Genomic DNA, 20,654 nt, shown 5'->3' with positions numbered 1-20,654 from the left:
AATCTAGGGAGTTGATAGGTTTGAAGTCATAAACAGCGCTGTGCTTCAAGCATTGCTAAGAGCTGCTGGCAAATGCAGTTTGAATGAGTGCTTACGAGCCTGCTGCTGCCTACCACCGCTCAGTCAGACTGCTCTGTAAAATCGTAGACTTAATTATAATAAACACAAAAATACGAGCCTTAGGTCATTAATATGGTCAAATCCGGAAACTATAATTTAGAAAACAAAACATTTGTTATTTCAGTGAAATAAGGAACTGTTCCGTATTTTATCGAATGGGTGTCAACCCTAAGTCTAAATATTGCTGTTACATTTCACAACCTTCAATGTTATGTCATAATTATGTAAAATTCTGGCAAATTAGTTCACAGTTCGCAACGAGCCAGGCGGCCCAAACTGTTGCATATACCCGGACTCTGCTTGCACTGAACGCAAGAGAAGTGACACAAGTTCCCCAGTTAATATTGCCTGCTAATATGAATTTCTTTTAACTAAATATGCAGGTTTAAAAAAAATATACTTCTGTGTATTGATTTTAAGAAAGGCCTTGATGTCTATGGTTAGGTACATTTGTGCAAAGATGGTGCTTTTTTCGGTAATGCACTTTTGTTAAATCATCACCCGTTTGGCGAAGTTGAATTAGGCTGTGATTCGATAAATTAACAGGCACCGCATTGATTATATGCATCGCAGGACAAGCTAGTTAATCTAGTAATATCATCAACCATGTGTAGTTAACTAGTGAATATTGATTGTTTTTTATAACATACGTTTAATGCTAGCTAGCAACTTACCTTGGCTCCTTGCAGCCACAAGGTCCTTTTGATGCTGCACTCGTGTAACAGGTGGTCAGCCTGCCACGCAGTTTCCTTGTGGATTGCAATGTAATCGGCATCCAAAAGGGCCGATTACTGATTGTTATGAAAATTTGAAATCGGCCCTAATTAAAATCGGCCATGCCGATCTCTACCGTCAATGTACTATAAGAAGACCTAGTTGGGCTACAAGCAAGCCGTTTTCGCTGCAGTAATGGTGAAATCATGACGCTAACGAGTCTGCACTCCCTTGTCTCTCTAGGGCAGCGTTTCCCCAAACTCAGTCCTGGGGACTCCATGGGGTTTACCTTTTTTTGTTGTTGCCCTAGCACTAAACAGCTGAGTTTGGGAAATGCTGCCCTAGTGAGACAAGGGAGTGCAGACTCGTTGGCGTCATGGTTTCACCATTACTGCAGCACTTGGAAACAACAGTAGAGCGAAGCCTTATCATTACAATAATTATTATCTGGGAGATTTGTTTTAATAGTTGCACAGTTATCCCAAAATAAAACTCCTGGTCTATTGGTTAATTTTTATGCTAGGACTCCGGTACACAGGCGCGAAGCAGGGGCACTCCAGTACAGTAGGTGGCGGTAATGCACCACAACGTCAGATGCCAACCTGCGATAAACCCCAAAGAAGAGGCGGGGGTGACAATGGTAGCTAGTTAGCTAGGACACTGATATATGCAAAGCTGGAGATTCCACCAAGTAGGTGTGGATATCACCATAGGCTACTTTGGGCTATTTGGTAGGGTTGCCTCTCCAGCTATGGGTAAACAAATAGTGACTTAAGTATACTGCAATAGTTTTACCGTTAGTCTTAGCATGTCAGCTAACAAACTGGTGGCAGAATAAGTATCATGCAAATCATTTGTTGTTGTGATAGACAAGTATGTTAATAACGAACGACACGTGAGGCTGCTGAAAACGTTTATTGAAACGACAAGAGCATCAGCAGTTTGCTTAGATTAATTAAATGAGAGTAACAGGAGTAGCCTACGGCTGTATCATACTCGGGGGCGTGGACACGTTAAACCACGCCTTGCCGTGTATCTATCGACAAAGGCGTGAAGACGGCGGGGGCGCTCGTGCATCAATCAATGGGATGCGCCCCTGCCCAGTCATGTGACATCCATAGATTAGGGCCTAATGTATTTATTTCAATTGACTGATTTCCTTATATGAACTGTAACTCAGTGAAATTTGTCAATGTTGCGTTTATATTTTTTTCAGTATAAATAAAATAGGTCTTTACTACAACTGTTATCAAGAGGCTACTTAATGTCTATAGTTAGGCTGTGTAGTTAACAAGGCAAGAACAATCACACTGCCTCTCTGATGTGTTTTCTTATGCAAAGTGTTGAATTCTGTGAGCCAAGACAAAAACACAGATGCTGGTATATGTATGTGGTTACATACCTAAATTGGTTAATTCCTCGTAGGACAGCCAGGAACTATAGGAGCCTTCTCGATGTACATGCAACAGCAAGAAACCTATCCCAACAGAATTCGCAGATCAGCACGGCGATATGGTTCGGGAAAAATGGGTGAATTGTTTTTACAAGAACGACGCCATTTTATTGCGGACAACTGACAAACAAACTCTTTGACGGTACATTCTAAATAAATATCAGGGCGACCACAATGATAAATGTGTTGCCAACGGAGCTTATTTTAAATCCAAAATGTCTTCCATGGATATTGATCTCCCAGCATCCACAGCGAATATCTTTGAATGACGTCGTCATGTATTGGATTTTTCGGGCGTGGCTGCTCAGAGGCTGTGTGTATGAGTAACAAATCCAAATACATAATTTCCATAGATACATCATTGGTCATATAGATAAATAAATCCCCCATTTATTTTATTAATTTCAATGGATACTTGCCTTCAACTAGTCTACATAGCAAATACATTAAATGTGTTGATTTGATTAATAACCTAGTTATACAAAAAATACATATATAACTAAATAGGTCTAACCAAACAAAAAAAAGAGCAAAAATCCAGATGTTCGAATATGGTAAAAAAGGAAATTCAGTATTTCACAACTTAATGGTAGATGGTTCGTTACCCTGAAAGTAGTCTATGGGAGAAGCTAATCCATGGTTCAGTTTTCTTTGAACATCCACTAAAATATTTAGCTAACATTAGCCACGACTAGCTAATAATAATCAAAGGACCAAGCAGAGGCTATTTAAAAAAATCCTTTAAAGGAAATGTATTAAACAAACGGTTCTCAAAATGGAAAGAGATCAATAGTTTCTAGTAAATCATTGTGTGATGCATTTAATCATATGATACGAAGACAATTAGGAACAAGGAAACTCCTACATTTGAACGTGGCAAGAGTTGCGGGTTAAACCACACATCACTCGACGAACAACATTAATACCACGTTCAAGACAACTTGGAACTCGGAAATGTGAGACTTGTAAACTCGTTGTAGAAAGATGAGGTCCGAGTTTCCCACTTGAATATGATCAGAATCAACCAATAGGAAGCTCCACGCAAAAAAACGTACGCAAATTCAAGTTGTCTTGAACAACAAGACATATACGTAATTCAGAGCCCACATACCCAGGCTACATTACGAACAATTAAAAGACACACCCTATCCCCTCAGCCCTCAAATTAAGTGCTTGCAGGGCGAGGGAGGAAGGAATGATTTTTAAATGGATCGCCCTTGCCTGGAAATTCGTCACTCATTCATCCCGTGATGATGTTGATTTAAGCCACCGGTAGCTTGTGGGTGCTTTATATGCGCTACAGTCAATTATGATTGCATGTCTACTTATATTAACTATATAATTATTAATATACGACTACTGTATGATAGCTTGCAAATTAATTAGCTAACTGACGTTAGCCTGCCTAGCTGGAACTTCTGAAGAATGAAAATGTTTTATTGGTACAATTTCCAAAAGTCAACCAAACAAAAACATCATTACTTTTACAAGAAGTGTTTGTGCATTAGTAGCCCAATTTCTAACCGTTTTACATTCGTTTTTACTTACACTTGTATGTTGACTATCCATATTGACATTGAGGTTTAAGGTTTCGGTGGACTTTTCTTAGAGGATGTACAGTCATCGCAAATTGAATTATGTGGCGTTTCAGGCCCGAAGTGAACATAATTGTACACTCACAAAATCGATTAAAAAAAACAAGGGCTGAGATGCTTACGATCATTTGGCGAGGGTAGGTGGATGAGGGTGTATCTTTTTTTATTTGAAATGCAGCCTGGAGACGTGATAGCCCGGCGTCCCATTGTGACATAGCTACATGGCTCTGACAGATGGGATTCACTTCAGCGATAATTTGTCAAACCACACTAGCTTCGCCCGGAGTGGCTCAACATGTGGTTGCTAGCAAACCGAAAGCATGCTAGGTATCAACCGGCCAATGCATTTGTTTGGGGTGGCAGTTAGCCTAGTGGTTAGAGCGTTGGGCTAGTAACCAAAATGGTTGCTAGATCGAATCCCTGAACCGACAAGGCAGTTAACCCACTGCCTCCTAGGCCGTTATTGTAAATAAGAATTTGTTCTTATCTGACTTAGTTAAATAAAGGTAAAAAATCAACACCCAATCCAGTAAGGTCGATTAGTCAATCACGGCTCGATATTGCAGAGAATCCCGCCATTTTCACGTTCCCTCGCCCATGCTCGCATTGCCCAACGGTCCCCCACACTCTTCGCTTCCCTCGGATGAAAATGAATGGCTTCTGTTTTTTCATCGCCCCCTATCGCCATCAGTGGATAGCTACGGTGGACACGCAGCGCCCGGGGAACAGTGGGTTAACTGCCTTGCTCAGGGGCAGAACGACAGATTTTTTACAGGTGTATAAAATCGAGCACATGGCCATGTATTCTCCAAACATTGGCAGTAGAATGGCCTTACTGAAGAGCTGTGACTCCCTCCTAGAGTCAACTGTAAGTGCTGTTATTGGGAAGTGGAAACGTCTTTCATATTTTAGATTCTTCAAAGTAGCCACCCTTTGCCTTGACAGCTTTGCACACTCTTGGCATTCTCTCAACCAGTTTCACCTGGAATGCTTTTCCAACAGTCTTGAAGGACTTCCCACATATGCTGAGCACTTGTCGGCTGCTTTTCCTTCACTCTGCGGTCCAACTTATCCCAAACCATCTCAATTGGGTTGAGGTTGGGTGATTATGGAGGCCAGGTCATCTGATGCAGCACTCCATCACTCTTCTTCTTGGTCAAATAGCCCTTAAAACAGCCTGGAGCTGTGTTGGGTCATTGTCCTGTTGAAAAACAAATGATAGTCCCACTAAGCGCAAACCAGATGGGATGTCGTACCACTGCAGAATGCTGTTGTAGCCATGCTGGTTAAGTGTGCCTTGAATTCTAAATAAATCACTGATAGTGTCACCAGCAAAGCACCCCCCACACCATCACACCTCCTCCTCCATGCTTCACAGTGGGAACCACACATGCGGAGATCATCCGTTCACCTACTCTGCGTCTCACAAAGACACAGCGGTTGGAAACAAAAATCTCAAATTTGGACTCATCGGACCAAAGGACAGATTTCCACTGGTCTAATGTCCATTGCTCATGTTTCTTGGCCCAAGCAAGTCTCTTCTTCTTATTGTTGTCCTTTAGTAGTGGTTTCTTTGCAACAATTTGACCATGAAGGCCTGATTCACGCAGTCTCCTCTGAACAGTTGATGTTGAGATGTGTCTGTTACTTGAACTCTGAGAAGCATTTATTTGGGCTGCAATTTCTGAGGCTGGTAACTGCAGCAGAGGTAACTCTGGTTCTTACTCTCCCATGGAGGTCCTCATGAGAGCCAGTTTCATCATAGCTCTTGATGGATTTTGCGACTGCATTTGAAGAAACTTTCAAAGTTCTTGAAATGTTCCACATTGACTGACCTTCATGTCTTAAAGTAAGGATGGACTATTGTTTCTCTTTGCTTATTTGAGCTGTTCTTGCCATAATATGGACCAGGTCTTTTACCAAATAGGGCCATCTTCTGTATACCACCCCTACCTTTTCACAACACAACTGATAGGCTCAAACGCATTAAGGAAAGAAATTCCACAAATGAACTTTTATCAAGGCACACCTGTTCATTGAAATGCATCAGAGGTGACTACCTAATGAAGCTGATTGAGAGAATGCCAAGCGTGTGCAAAGCTGTCTGACATCGAGGCAAAGGGTGGCTACTTTGAATAATCTAAAATGATTTAATACTTTTTTGGTTACTACATGATTCCGTATGTGTTATTTAATAGCGTTGATGTCTTCACTATTATTCTACAATGTAGAAAACAGTAAAAATAAAGAAAAACCCTTGAATGAGTAGGTGTGTCCAAACTTTTGACTGGTACTGTAAATCAATGTATATGCAAAAACACAGGTATTGAAACAAACAATTCTGAAAATCAACCTGCAATACATGCTGTGAAATAAGATGATGATGATGAACGCGGTTTTGAGTGTTTTTTTTTTTTTAGCAAACATACATTTTTATTTTACTCAACAAGCTTGTTCAAATTCAGCTCACTTCGAGCAGAATTTGTTTAGTAAACCCACTTAAACACATTAGCTTAAATTCTTGTCCTTTTGCCCTCAACTCACAGAATAATTCTGATTAAGCCATCGGTTAAATTGGCTTTTTTTTTACCATGCAGATGATGATACCATAGTCTAGGAAAGGAAGCAGCAGTTGGGTTAATGTCTTTTTAATGGATACATTAAAACAGTTATTTAATCTATACAGTAACCCAAGGTTATTAATCGTTTTTCTTAGATAATTAATATGCTTTCCAAAAGATTAATCAAACAAATCCAAATATGTTTTTAAAAATCAACACTTTCAACAATTGTTCCATCTCTTGCATGAATGAAAAAATTGCCAGCTGTGAAGTTAATTCTTTGTCGTGTACCAAACAGCATGATATGGGACTTTGTTTGATTTAAAACCAAATAATTTGCTAGAAACCATTTGTGTTCATCTTGGAGACTTGCTCGTATCTGCAAAACATTTGAACCATACAGTATTTATAGAGGACTATCGTCAGCAGACCTGGGTTCAAATAGACGTCTTTAAGAGCTGCATTGTTGACAGCGCTCTGCAATGCGTGATCAAATTGAATCCCGGCCTTCGCCTTCTTTGGAATCTGTGTCCGACACGGAATGTGGGGCTGGACGCTTGCTCAAGTCAGCTATTGTTGATTGTGCTTATGAGGAGATGACCATGCCTCTGAATGGCACAGACGGCAGAGAGGGAGGGTGAAGGCTTCCTATTTGACAACCAAAGTTGGATCGGATTTAATTCATATTAAATCCAAACATGAAATTAAGCTCTGGTGTGTGGAATATCTGACCTCATTAACATTAAATTGAAAGATTCAGATCATGATTCAGATGTGTACAATGACTCCGCCATCTGCTGTTGGTAAGGGGAATCCAACACCATGAAACACTGTCCAGCCTCAGGTATGAGCTCATATTCTGTGTGTGTGTTCTGTATGCAAAGACAGGTCTAAGTATGGTTAATAAGTGCATGGTATTATGACAACATGAGTATCTTTCCAAATTGAAACAGTAATAAAACAATGCAAATTCTCTCAACACTCCTTTAATAGCCTGTTTTTACTCACAACACTTCAAAACCCAATTTCCAAACAATTTTTTTTTTACAAAAGAGCTCAACTCTTTTATTAAAAAGGGTTAGAATCATAAAATGGCCATACAAAAACGTAATAAAGAGTAAGATGGAAATAAAACAAAAAATATTGCAATAAACTAAAACTGATATGAAAAAAAAGACATACTGACATCATAAAAACAAGAGCTTTTACCTTGTATTCTTTAGTGGTTCATTTAAAAAAGAAAGAATACTGTCTGTCACATAATTTAAAATAATGTTTGTGCAAAAACATCTGCAAACTTTAACTATACTTAAAAGAGCTGTAAAGCTCAATGTTGAAGTTATTTGACTGTCCAGTTTTTCTTGGTATTACTTGGTGCCGCTTGACTTCCCAAAAGTAGTGCTATAATATACAGTTGAAGTCGGAAGTTTACATACACACTTTAGCCAAATACATTAACTCAGTTTTTCACAATTCCTGACATTTAATCCTAGTAAAAATTCCCTGTCTTAGGTCAGTTAGGATCACCGCTTTATTTTAAGGATGTGAAATGTCAGAATAATCGAAGAGAGAATGATTTATTTCAACTTTTATTCTTTCATCACAGTCCCAGTGGGTCAGAAGTTTACATACACTCAATTAGAATTTGGTAGCATTGCCTTTAAATTGTTTAACTTGGGTCAAATGTTTCAGGTAGCCTTCCACAAGCTTCCCACAATAAGTTGGGTGAATTTTGGCCCATTCCTCCTGACAGAGCTGGTGTAACTGAGTCAGGTTTGTAGGCCTCCTTGCTCGCACACGCTTTTTCAGTTCTGCCCACAAATTTTCTACAGGATTGAGATCAGGGCTTTGTGATGGCCACTCCCAATACTTTGACTTTGTTGTCCTTAAGCCATTTTGCCACAACTTTGGAAGTATGCTTTGGGTCATTGTCCATCTGGAAGACCCATTTGCGACCAAGCTTTAACTTCCTGACTGATAACTTGAGATGTTGTTTCAAAATATCAACATAATTTCCCTTCCTCATGATGCCATCTATTTTGTGAAGTGCACCAGCCCCTCCTGCAGCAAAGCACCCCTACAACATGATGCTGCCACCCCCGTGATTCACGGTTGGGATGGTGTTCTTTGGCTTGCAAGCCTCCCCCTTTTTCCTCCAAACATAACAATGGTCATTATGGCCAAACAGTTATATTTTTGTTTCATCAGACCAGAGGACATTTCTCCAAAAAGTACGATCTTTGTCCCCATGTGCAGTTGCAAACTGTAGTCTGGCTTTTTTTATGGTGGTTTTGGAGCAGTGGCCTCTTCCTTGTCGATATAGGACTTGTTTTACTGTGGATAAAGCTTTTTTACCTGTTTCCTCCAGCATCTTCACAAGGTTCTTTGCAGTTGTTCTGCAATTGATTTGCACTTTTCGCACCAAAGTACGTTCATGTCTAGGAGACAGAACTCGTCTCCTTCCTGAGCGGTATTACATTTACATTTACGTCATTTAGCAGACGCTCTTATCCAGAGCGACTTACAAATTGGATGACGGCTGCGTGGTCGCATGGTGTTTATACTACCGTACTATTGTTTGTACAGATGACCGTGGTACCTTCAGGCATTTGGAAATAGCTCCCAAGGATGAACCAGACTTGTGGAGGTCTACAATTTTTTCTGAGGTCTTGGCTGATTTCTTTTGATTTTCCCATTACGTCAAGCAAAGAGGCACTGAGTTTGAAGGTAGGCCTTGAAATACATCCACAGGTACACCTCCAATTGACTCAAATGATGTCAATTAGCCTATCAGAAGCTTCTAAAGCCATGACATAATTCTATGGAATCTTCCAAGCTGTTTAAAGGCACAGTCAACTTAGTGTATGTAAACTTCTGACCCACTGGAATTGTGAAAAAGTGAATTATAAGTGAAATAATCTGTCTGTAAACAGTTGTTGGAAAAATTACTTGTGTCATGCACAAAGTAGATGTCCTAACCGACTTGCCAAAACTATAGTTTGTTCACAAGACATTTGTGGAGTGGTTGAAAAACAAGTTTTAAATGACTCCAACCTAAGTGTTTGTAAACTTCCGACTTCAACTGTAAATATGTATTATGAAGTAGTGGAACATATTTATGTTTCAGTTATGTATAGATACACTACATGACCAAAAGTATGTGGTCACCTGCTTGTCGAACGTCTCATTCCAAAATCATTGGCATCAATATGCAGTTGACCGGGGCAGCTCTAGCAGGCCAGAAATGTAAGGAAATTACTTGTTGGAAAGGTGGCATCCTATGACGGTGCCACGTTGAAAGTCACTGAGCTCTTCAGTAAGGTCATTCTACTGCCAATGTTTGACTATGGCGATTGCTCGGCTGTGTGGTCGATTTTATACACCTGTCAGCAACGGGTGTGGCAGAAATAGCCAAATCCACTAATTTGAAGGGGTGGCCACATACTGTTGTATATTGTTGGTATCATGAAATAGTGGAACACTGTACAGTCAAATGAGTGGGATTGACCGAAGACCTTCCCCCTTTCTGAGGCAAAACATGAGACACCTTGACCGTCAGCAATGCATGACGGGTCAAAATTACGGTAACATACACTGTTGTTAATATTCAGCTACCACGGTGAAGATGAACAAAAAATAAGTCAAATGTAATACTATCCATGTAGTATCTAATCGCAAGAGAAGCCAGTTTTCAAAGGGTTGATATTGACAAATGGGGTTACACAGTACCCCTTCTGAGCGCATGCACACACAGACACACACTTAAAATCTCCAAAACACACTTTCATCCAAATGAAATGCATTTTCGTGTCAAGTCACAAACATACAAGGTCAAAAGATGGAGAGAGGCGAAATAACTAAGGAAGGAAGCTTTGACTTCCAGGTGTCCTGCATAGCCTCGACTGAAGAGGCACAGGACGCTATTTCCCTCATAGGTCTATGAGAAAATACACCTCATGAAAAAACATCAACACACAATACAACAACATTGCTGACATTAAAATCCTGGCAATTCCCTAAAAACCAATTAAGCCTGTGGCCCTTTTTGACTCAAAGAAAGTTTAAAGAAAGTATAAAAACAGAGAACAGTGGACAGCAATTAGTTCATTGTTGAATACGGCACGCTAGTTTTATAAAGGGATTCTTGCCTTTCAGAATGGATAAAGTTAGAAAAAAGAACACTTCAAAGTCACTGGTAAATAGTTTAAGAACTGGGGAATTCTTCTACCCTTTTCACACTACTGTATCAAGCCAAACTGTACTGTGTTTAACTGTATTTTTCCCCCCCCACATGGTCATTGTGAACACAGTTCCAGCAACTATAGTGGATGCTTAACCAAGCTAGTACAGTACAGCTTGGCTTGGGTCAACTCAGTAGTAGTGTGAGAAGGGTATTACTGAAAACTGCACTGCTGAGCCCTTTGCAGAGAGTAGGCTAATCAGGTGTGTTAGAGCAGGGCACTGGGAACAAGACATTTGCTTCCTTCTTTCCTTGCCCTCTCTTTCTCTCATTCTTCTCTCTCCTATACACGTTTGTGTCCAGAAATTCTTGCATGCACCTAGGGCCCTCTTCACAAATTCACAAGTGAAGTCATTGCATTGAACTCGCCTAAGGATACATTCCACTCTCTGATGAACGTCTCTCGTTATACAGTGCCAAGATTCTTGGTTACTGATTGTCCCTATTCTGTTTCCGTACAATGTGCTTCTAAATCAAAAAGGCAAGTATACTAGCCAGAAAGTAGTGTATCAAAAACTTGAGTAAGTCACTTTTCTCAATAAAAAAAGAGAACAAAATACATCTCTTCATAGCAAGAGGGGTTCCTCTGCAAATTTCACAGCAATTCCTCTCTTAGCATCCCACCCTTTATCCTAAAAATCAGTAACACACACTGCCTCCCGGCACACACTGCAAACACACACCAACACACCCCTTCAATCCTCTTACATTATATACAGGACATTTACCCACATAGGATTTCACAGAAATAATAATATAGTAACAAAACAAAGTGCCAACAAAGCTGCCATTACAGGTGGCCATTATAAGTGTCTAACCACAATATACACTATTATACTTAAAAGGCAGCATACATTTTTTTAACAAAAGATGTTTTTTTCCTTCTTTTTTTGCTGGTGTATAAAACAGTAACATTTGACGTTGACAACAACATCCATTTTATACTGGGAACACAGGTTTGTAACTGGACAGTTTCCACAGGAAAAGGACTAGGGAGTTTGTTTACGTTTTTTGCTTAGTCAGAGCAGCCTTGGCTGGGTTCCAATCTGGTGGATTACTCCCAGCCTTCCCCACTACCTTTGGTAACTTGGAGAGCCCACGGAGCTGAACGAGTTGGATTAATTTCAAATTTAGATTTAGAAATGTATTTCTAATAATTACATTTTGAAAAATTGGGAACCAGCATATAAGGACCTATAATCTTCACTTCATGGAGCTATTACCATATTGATAGCCTCAATACCTAGTAAATACAAATATCAAAGGACAGAAAGGAAGGGAGTGATTTTTCAGAATGTATTCCAGCTTGTCTCTCTCTATGGGAGATGAGGACTGTTCAAAGGGAACAGAATAATTTTTTCAGAATTGAACCCAGCCCCAGTCTCTCTATGGTAGATGAGGTTCGTTTTAAAGGACAGAAGGAAGGGAGTGATTTTTCAGAATGGAATCCAGCTCGTCTCTCTCTATGGGAGATGATAAGGGCTGTTCAGGGGTCAGGGTTTAAGGAGATGGGGGTAGCTGCAGCCCAATTTGTCGACCAGTGTATAGGCGAGTGGATGTGTTGAAAGGAAAGTAATGGGCGTGTGGAAAGGAGTGGATGTGTTGAAAGCGCTCTGTTACAGGTTAGACAGTTTTGATCGTGCAGTTTTTTTTGTCCGGTTCTTACCACACAACTATCGTACTGCGAGAGTTTGGACTTGAGTCTGAGTCGTCCAGAGGATGAGTCTGAGTTGTATTTCGCTGTTAGTTAAACATAAATAACTGTAGATTTTAAGTTGTAAAACTGACGATTGTTTATTTTTTATTAAAAGTACTGATGATGGGTGTACTATTGCTTGTATGCGTGTGCTCACTGTGACGGTCACCCTGATATTGGCTACTAATTAGCTACTTCCCACGCCGGGACAATGGTGCTTGGCAAGCGGGAGCAAGGACACTGTGTCCAGGTGTTGTTACCCTTCATGCCATGCCCATTGAGTAGTCTGTATTTATGTATCAATGTGAAATCTAGATGGTTATCAATATTAGTTATTTCTTGTGTAGGCTTCTATCCTACTTGAAATGAAATCATAGGAGAGAAGAAAAAAATTGACACGTTAGCTACCGCTGGCGACAACTTGACACAGCTGCCCAGTGGGAAGCACCTCCGGTTAGCAGGCATCTCGATACAAAACCGGTGCACTGGTCGGCGGCTTATCAACTCGTATCAGCCATGCAAAACGGTCTTGAGCGGCAACATATCTGCTCAATTAGCTGATTATCTTTCCAATCACCCACTCCTTTCGACACACCCACTCGCCTATACTCCGGTCGCCATATTGGGCTGCAGCTACCCCATACTTGGGTTTAGGTGGCAGTGATATGTCACATGGCGGGCTTGGTGTAGCCGAAGATGCCAACAGGGAAGTGCTTGACGTGAGTGGGCCACTGGGCAGCCAGCTGGAAAAACTTGACATCATTCCACTCCACGCCGTCAATGGACACTATGGAGAGAGGGAGAGAGAGTGAAAGAGACGCAATTTATTTTTTATTTTCAACCACTTGGTGGCGATATTGCACTTCTTAAAGACTCATTGAATTGAGGCTATTCAGGGAATTCACATTAACCTATGTGTGTGTCTTCAGCACGTACTCTACAGTATGTGTTAAAACAGAATAAGTATGTAGTATACATGTATGATTGAACATGTGGGTGCATGCTTGCGTTGAAGGGATGCAGAGTGGGGTGTTTGGGTAGTGCTGTGGCAGTCATGACATTTCGTCAGCCCCGTTTATTGTCTAATTACTGTCGGTCTCACGGTAATTGACCGTTAATTAACATGAACACGTCTAGCCTCCAAGCATACAAGCCTCTGATGTGCGCCTTTGGAACATCTACATTTTATATACACCATCAAAATAAATCCATTTTGAAGGAAACATTATTGAAAGGAAACGAAGGAAACAACATTATATAAAGACAATGTATTTCAGAAGAAGAGAATATATGTCATCTGGCTATGCGCCATGCCATAGGCTGTAGGCTAGTTCATTTAGCATTCAAGATATGCATAGAAGTCCCGTGGCGTTATTTTATATTATATGATTTTATATTAAGGAGAATATAATTGAACTTAGCTGAATAAAATAGACAGGATATTTTTCCTATTCCGGAGCAAGTGCGCATATGAAGTGGCTATGTTGAGCGTAAAAGTGATCATTTGAAACAGGTCCTATATGCTAGATTTAGATTTATTTGACTACTTTAGTTGTGTTGATACAAACCTTAGAATGTCTTTGAAATCAAAACATATATGGGCTGCATGATGCGACTATAGACTATTGATGATTTGAGAAAGTTGCTAAAAAAGCTTCCGCTCTGTTCCTTGCCTCAGGCTGCACACGCTGCTCTCTCATCAAGTGCACTCGAATAGTAAATGGGGCCGCTTTCCACGGTTCGTTTTTCAATCATGCCGGGTAGGCTATTCCGGTTTTATAGCGGAGCATGTTCTTAATATGAGCAGCTGAGAAATAAATAGAGTAGCGGCTGGGATCCTCCTCTTTTTGGTGGCAACCATCAAAACTCTGCTTTCACACGGGATTGCATATCGAAATGTCTGGACTTATAATACCAGTCAAAATTTTGGACACACGTACTCATTCAAGGGTCTTTATTTTTACTATTTTCTACATTGTAAAATAATAGTGAAGACATCAAAACTATGAAATAACACATATGGAATCATGTAGTAACCAAGGAAGTGTTAAACAAATCAAAATATATTTTAGATTTTACATTTTTCAAAGTAGCCACCCTTTGCCTTGATGACAGCTTTGCACACTCATTCTCTCAACCAGCTTCACCTGGAATTCTCTTCCAACAGACTTGAAGGAGTTCTCACATATGCTGAGCACCTGTTGGCTGCTTTTCCATCACGCTGTGGTCCAACTCATCCCAAACCATCTCAATTGGGTTGAGGTCGGGTGATTGTGGAGGCCAGGTCATCTGATGCTGCACTCCATCACTCTCCTTCTTGGTCAAATAGCCCTTACACAGCCTGGAGCTGTGTTGGGTCATTGTCCTGTTGAAAACAATTGATAGTCCCACTAAGCGCAAACCAGATGGGATGGCGTATCACTGCAGAATGCTGTGGTAGCCATGCTGGTTAAGTGTGCCTTGAATTCTAAATAAATCACTGACAGTGTCACCAGCAAAACACTCCCACACCTCCTCCTCCAAGCTTCACGGTGGGAACCACACACGCAGAGATCATTCGTTCACCTACTCTGCGTCTCACAAAGACATGGCGGTTGGAACCAAAAATCTCAAATTTGGACTCATTTCCAGATTTCCACCAGTCTAATGTCCATTGCTCATGTTTCTTGGCCCAAGCTCTTCTTATTGGTGTTCTTTAGTAGTGGTTTCTTTGCAGCAATTCAACCATGAAGGCCTGATTCACGCAGTCTCCTTTGCACAGTTGATGTTGAGATGGGTCTGTTACTTGAACTCTGTGAAGCATTTATTTGGCCTGCAATATTTGAGGCTGGTAACTCTAATGAACTTATCCTCTGCAGCAGAGGTGATTCTGGGTCTTCCTTTCCTGTGGCGCTTTATGGTTTTTGCGACTGCACTTGAAGAAACTTTCAGTTTCTTGGAAAATGTCTGGATTGACTGACCTTCATGTCTTAAAGTAATGATGGACTGTCATTTCTCTTTGCTTATTTGAGCTGTTCTTACCATAATATGGACTTTGTCTTTTACCAAATAGAGCCATCTTCTGTATACCACCCTTACCGTGTCACAACAACAACATGAAGTAAAAAAAAAAAAACACAAATTAACTTTTAACAAGGCACACCTGTTAATTTAAATGCATGCCAGGTCACTACCTCATGGTGTTTGAGAAAATACCAAGAGTGTGCAAAGCTGTCATCAAGGCAAAGGGTGTGTAAGAATATTTCGAAGATAAATACACAATGCAGAGGATGAGAGGTCAAGAGAGTACTAACGATCAATGGAAATAGTGTTTTTTCTGTAAGAGAGAATTATTGATCTATGGGTCAGAGACATGGGAGGAATTTGTCTAGGCATTGAGCCTGAAATATGATACTGATTATTTGGCCATTGGCCCAGTTTTATTGCAAGGAATTCTAATTGGTCAACCACAGGCTAAGGCTGGGTTATAAAACAACATCCTGTCCCTTTGTTCTGTGGGGAGAATCACAGGAGAGAATCACTGAGGACAGGGGAGGATGAACATCTACCATCTACCTCCCCGCATGATTTGTTCTCTTTCAATAAACCTATTTTCCTCCCCTGATTTGCTTTGGGGTTTGTGTTATTGAAGAGGAACATCAACTACTAACAGGTGGCTAATTTGAAGAATCTCAAATATAAAATATATTTTGATTTGTTGAACACTTTTTTGGTTACTACATGATTCCATATGTGTTATTTCATAGTTTATGTTTTCACTATTATTCTACAATGTAGAAAATAGTAAAAATAAAGAAAACGCCCTGGAATGAGTAGGTGTGTCCAAACTTTTGACTGGTACTGTATATCCCACCATGCATCAACCACTATTTGAGGAGCATGCAGCCTCTCGCAGGTGATATTCTGCCAAAACTCTGTATGCCATGGGCTCTCCAACCCTGTTTCTGCAGCTACCCAGTGTTTATTTTGGGAAACACAGTGCTTAATTTGGGTACATTGATAGCAACATGTTTTCACAACGAAACATATTTCATTTAAACTGTTGACAGCCCCTCTCTCTGCACGCTTGAGAAAGGAATGAAGGAGAGAGAAGAGATGGAAAAGCACGGTGGTGAGATATTCTGTAGCTAAAGGTAACGTGTCAGCCTATTAATTATGAAAATATAAAACATTTCCTATTACTAGGCTATTCAAATTCAAATACAAATTCACTATAATTGTAGGATAGCTCTGTGTGCCGCCCTGCACAACCAATGAACCAACAGCATCGCCTAGGCCTATACTTTCTCTCCCAGACTCATGGATAGAAAGTTTGGAGCGTAGCATAAGGTAAGGTAACCAGACCATCCAGTATGCATAATAATGCACAATAATAAAGTCCACATTCAAAGGAGATTACTAGAATTTGTTTAATTTTGGAGTATAGGTGAGACCAATTACAAAGACATCTTAAATCAATGTTTTTATATATTTTTTGCCGTGCGTAATAGGCCTTTGCGGTAGGTTATGTATTGTATGGCACAATCATGTGCTCTAATATGTGTATGAGTGTTTTGAATGAATCATCACCTTAGAAAGTGCTGTCCATTTCGTTATGTTAGACTTTGAAACAACATCCACAACAACCATGTTTTCCACTCAGGTTCAACCTACTGTTGAACTTCTTTCTTTAAATTGATCATCACACTGAGGTGAGTTTTAAAAACACGATACTGTTTTGATGATAAGTGTTTGATGTGATTTTCGTTTTTTATTTGCATTGACGTCAGAATGGTTAGAGGGACAATAGAGCCCTGAGTACCAGGCCATTAGGACCTGATGGTCGTTAGCGAGTTGGGTACTACTACTATCACAATCTCCAGAGGAGATTACTGTGACTCAACGGTCACATGGAATTTGACTGCGGTCATGACTCATGACTACAGGTGTGACGGTAATACGGTCACCAGTGCTTGACTTGGACTGAAATAGGTAGGTGCCAGTACTAATTTTAGGTGCAGGTACTTTTTATATTTACTGTAATTTCCGGACTATTAAGCACACCTGAATATAAGCCGCACCCACTGAATTACATTTTTTATTTATTTTGAACATAAATAAGCCGCACATGTCTATAAGCGTCATTGTTTAAGCCGCGAGGTTCAAAGCCTGGGAAAAAAGTTGCGGCTTATAGTCCGGAATTTACGCTAGGTGCAGGAGCTCCACAATACTTTTGAGCAAATTTTTTATTAGAGGAATAGGAGCTCAAGCAGTAGAAAATGTGATGTGCCAGTACTCAGCTCTGGTGAGCTCCTGCCCAAGTCAAGCTCTGGCGGTCAATGCAACAACCCTATGTGTGGGTATGTGTTTATGCTTACGTGTGTGTGTGTGTGTGTGTGTGTGTGTGTGTGTGTGTGTGTGTGTTTGTCAGGCCTGTACCTCTCAGCATGGTGTGCTGGTGTTTGGCAGTGCAGATCAGCCTGCTGATGCCCTCGATCACCTGGCTCTTGGAGTCCACCTCCTTCTCCTTGGGCTTTTTACTCAGGAATATCACTGCTCATCAAAGCGTGAGAAAGAGAAGAGCGAGAGAGGACATCACTGAAGTAAAGAGATCATTTGTTTTACTAAAGATGTAAAGGTAAAAGGTAAAGACGTCTTTTTCATGCCGACATCAACACAAAATCTTGTTGTTGCTGTATTTGGCCAGATAACTAGATTACAACCAGAAAAAGACGTCTTCTTCATCAGGCACAAATTTTCATATAGAAAAACATAACATGCTATGAGTTGTAAGATCGCATTAACGCTTATAGCGGGTAATAACGCATTCAACCCATTGGCTTTCAGTAAAGCGCCACCCACCTTTCTTGTTCTTCTCCTTCATGACAACGGTCATGGCCATGCCGGGAGGGGGTGTCAGCTCGCCCCCGTTGGGGATGCGGGACACCTGCAGCGAGCGGAAGTTGCTCTTCAGGGTATTCTTGATGCCCACGTCGCGTTTCTCGCCCTCCTTCTTCTTGTCGGCGCCGTGACATGTCCAGTAGTCCACCTGGAGTCCCATCACCTCCCCGCCTGTCACCGGAGAGCTGCACGGTGGAGGGATATGGGAGAGAAACATTTTAGGAACGTAACAGGAACGTTTTGTAGGCATGAAAGGGAAGAAAAAGGCCAAAACTGCGAGGTTTAGTACCATCTGAACTTGTGCGTGGCAGTGTGGGGCTGTAGCCAGTTTATTTTATTATGTACAACTTACAGGTCAAGTCATGAAAAGGAAGAAGACAAAGGGTACAGTAGAGCTCCAGTGAAAGACAGTACGGAACACAGAACAGTGGTTATTTCCCTTCCCCTCACCCCACCCAACATCTGGTCTGCAAGGAACATCTGGATGGAGTAAGGTCATTCATCTGGGAAGTATGCGGAGTGACGGGAAAGTGGGGTGGTGAAGGATGGCTATCCTCTCTCACTCGCTCCAGATTGGTCCATCTTTGGCCTTTTAAATTAATAATGTATAGTTTACGAATGCCTCATTAAATTAATAATATATAGTTTACAAATGCCTCATGAGCATAGTTCAACTGCTCTACCCCATCAGAACCCAAAATCTAATAAGAAACTTGTTAATGTGGAAGGTGTGGTCTGTACCTTGTGAAATTGTTTTATTGGCTACTGTGGCCAATGGGCCTCTATGGGGGTTGTAGCCATAGTTATAAGGTTGACCTTCAGATAAAATAATGGTTATGAGAGAAGGGAAGATAACTTAATTAACAAGACAGCTAAGGTACAGTACGTACCCGGCTCCGGCGAGGGTGGCTGAGACGGAGGGGGAGGGGGGCGGGGTGCAGGTCTGGTCCTTCATGTAGGTTGGTCCCGGCTGGGGGGGAGGGGAGGCCAGCATATTGATGCTCCCCATCACAGCATCATCAGAGTCCACTGAGGATTAGGGAGGAGGATTTGTTAACGTCTTTAAAAAATATATATATATGTCTGTCCCATGGCGTCTTGATCTCGTCATGAAAAAGTTGCTTTACCTGGTTGTAATCTAGTTATATGATGCCTTTTAACCAGAAAACCACTCAGGCTAAATATTACATGATTAAGACATCATACATACAGTATTTTGCCCGCTGGGCCCCTTCTCTCTGTCTTCCCTTCTTCCTTCCATCTCATTCGAAACAAAGGATTACCAAACAAGACAAAGAAAACGTATGGTCAAAGGAAAATAAAGAGTAGGATGTCTTACTTGAGGTTGAGAGGTTGTGCTCAACGATGCCCACTTTCACCAGCTGAGGGGGACAAAAACCCAGATTGAGATTTACATTTTGCTCATTTAACTTCTTATGGATGGTGGCAGTATTGAGTAGCTTGGATGACTGACGTGCCCAGAGTAAACTGCCTGCTACTCATGCCCAGAAACTAAGATATGAATATTATTAGTAGATTTGGATAGAAAACACCCTGACGTTTCTAAAACTGTTTGAATTATGTCTGTGAGTATAACAGAACTCATATGGCAGGCAAAAACCTGAGAAAAAATCCAAACAGGAAGTGGTTTGTAGTTTTTCAAGTGATTGCCTATCCAAACTACAATTCCTGTGGGGTCATTTTGCACTTCCTAAGGCTTCCACTAGATATCAACAGTCTTTTGAACCTTGTTTGAGGCTTCTACTGTGATGTGGGGATGAATAAGAGCTCATTGAGTGAGAGGACTGCCAGCAGGGCATGAGCCTCAGCCATGCGCACTCACATGAGAGGTAGCTCAGTTCCATTGCATTTCTGAAGACAAAGGATTTCTCCGGTTGAAACTTTATTGCAGATTTACGATAAAAACATCCTAAAGATTGATTCTATACATCGTTTGACATGTTTCTACGAACTGTAATGGGATTTTTTGAGTTTTCGTCTGACCTGCGCATCGTGAATTTGGATTTGTGAAAAGAAGGCGCGAACAAAAAGGAGTTTTTGGACATAAGGGATGGACTTTATCGAACAAAACAAACATTTATTGTTGAACTGGGATTCCTGGGAGTGCATTCTAATGAAGATCATCAAAGGTAAGTGAATATTTATAATGCTATTTCTGACTATTGTTGACTCCAACATGGCGGATATATTGTATGGCGTGTTTTTGTGTCTGAGCGCCGTACTCTGATTATTGCATGGTGTGCTTTTTCGGTAAAGCTTTTTTGAAATCTGACACAGCGGTTGCATTAAGGAGAAGTGTATCTACAATCCTATGCATAACACTTGTATTTTCATCAACATTTATGATGAGTATTTCTGTAAATTGATGTGGCTC

General features: G+C 40.8%; 2 protein-coding genes across 4 annotated transcripts in view; both read right to left on the bottom strand.

Moving 5' to 3' along the window:
- LOC106564808 (kinesin light chain 1) overlaps positions 1-2,546 on the bottom strand; it is a 35,462-nt gene extending 32,916 nt beyond the window's left edge. The window contains exon 1 of one of the 2 annotated variants that reach the window (XM_014131226.2): positions 2,237-2,546. The gene's annotated coding sequence lies outside the window, so the exon portion shown is untranslated. The remainder of the gene's footprint in view (positions 1-2,236) is intronic. The other variant, XM_014131227.2, reaches the window with a different exon arrangement.
- A 7,659-nt stretch (positions 2,547-10,205) lies between these two features.
- LOC106564809 (phosphofurin acidic cluster sorting protein 2) overlaps positions 10,206-20,654 on the bottom strand; it is a 100,109-nt gene continuing 89,660 nt past the window's right edge. For both annotated transcript variants that reach the window (XM_014131228.2, XM_014131229.2), the window contains 5 exons: positions 19,599-19,641; positions 19,150-19,288; positions 18,221-18,444; positions 17,798-17,911; positions 10,206-13,166 (listed from right to left, as the gene is read on the bottom strand). In XM_014131228.2, the coding sequence (XP_013986703.1) occupies positions 13,048-13,166; positions 17,798-17,911; positions 18,221-18,444; positions 19,150-19,288; positions 19,599-19,641 (639 nt within the window). In that variant the 3' untranslated portion in view covers positions 10,206-13,047. The remainder of the gene's footprint in view (positions 13,167-17,797; positions 17,912-18,220; positions 18,445-19,149; positions 19,289-19,598; positions 19,642-20,654) is intronic.

The sequence above is a fragment of the Salmo salar genome, chromosome ssa12, assembly GCF_905237065.1.
Source record: "Salmo salar chromosome ssa12, Ssal_v3.1, whole genome shotgun sequence".
NCBI lineage: Eukaryota > Metazoa > Chordata > Actinopteri > Salmoniformes > Salmonidae > Salmo > Salmo salar.
Note: the sequence above shows the minus strand (reverse complement) of the source record. Positions and strands in the feature narration are given on the sequence as shown.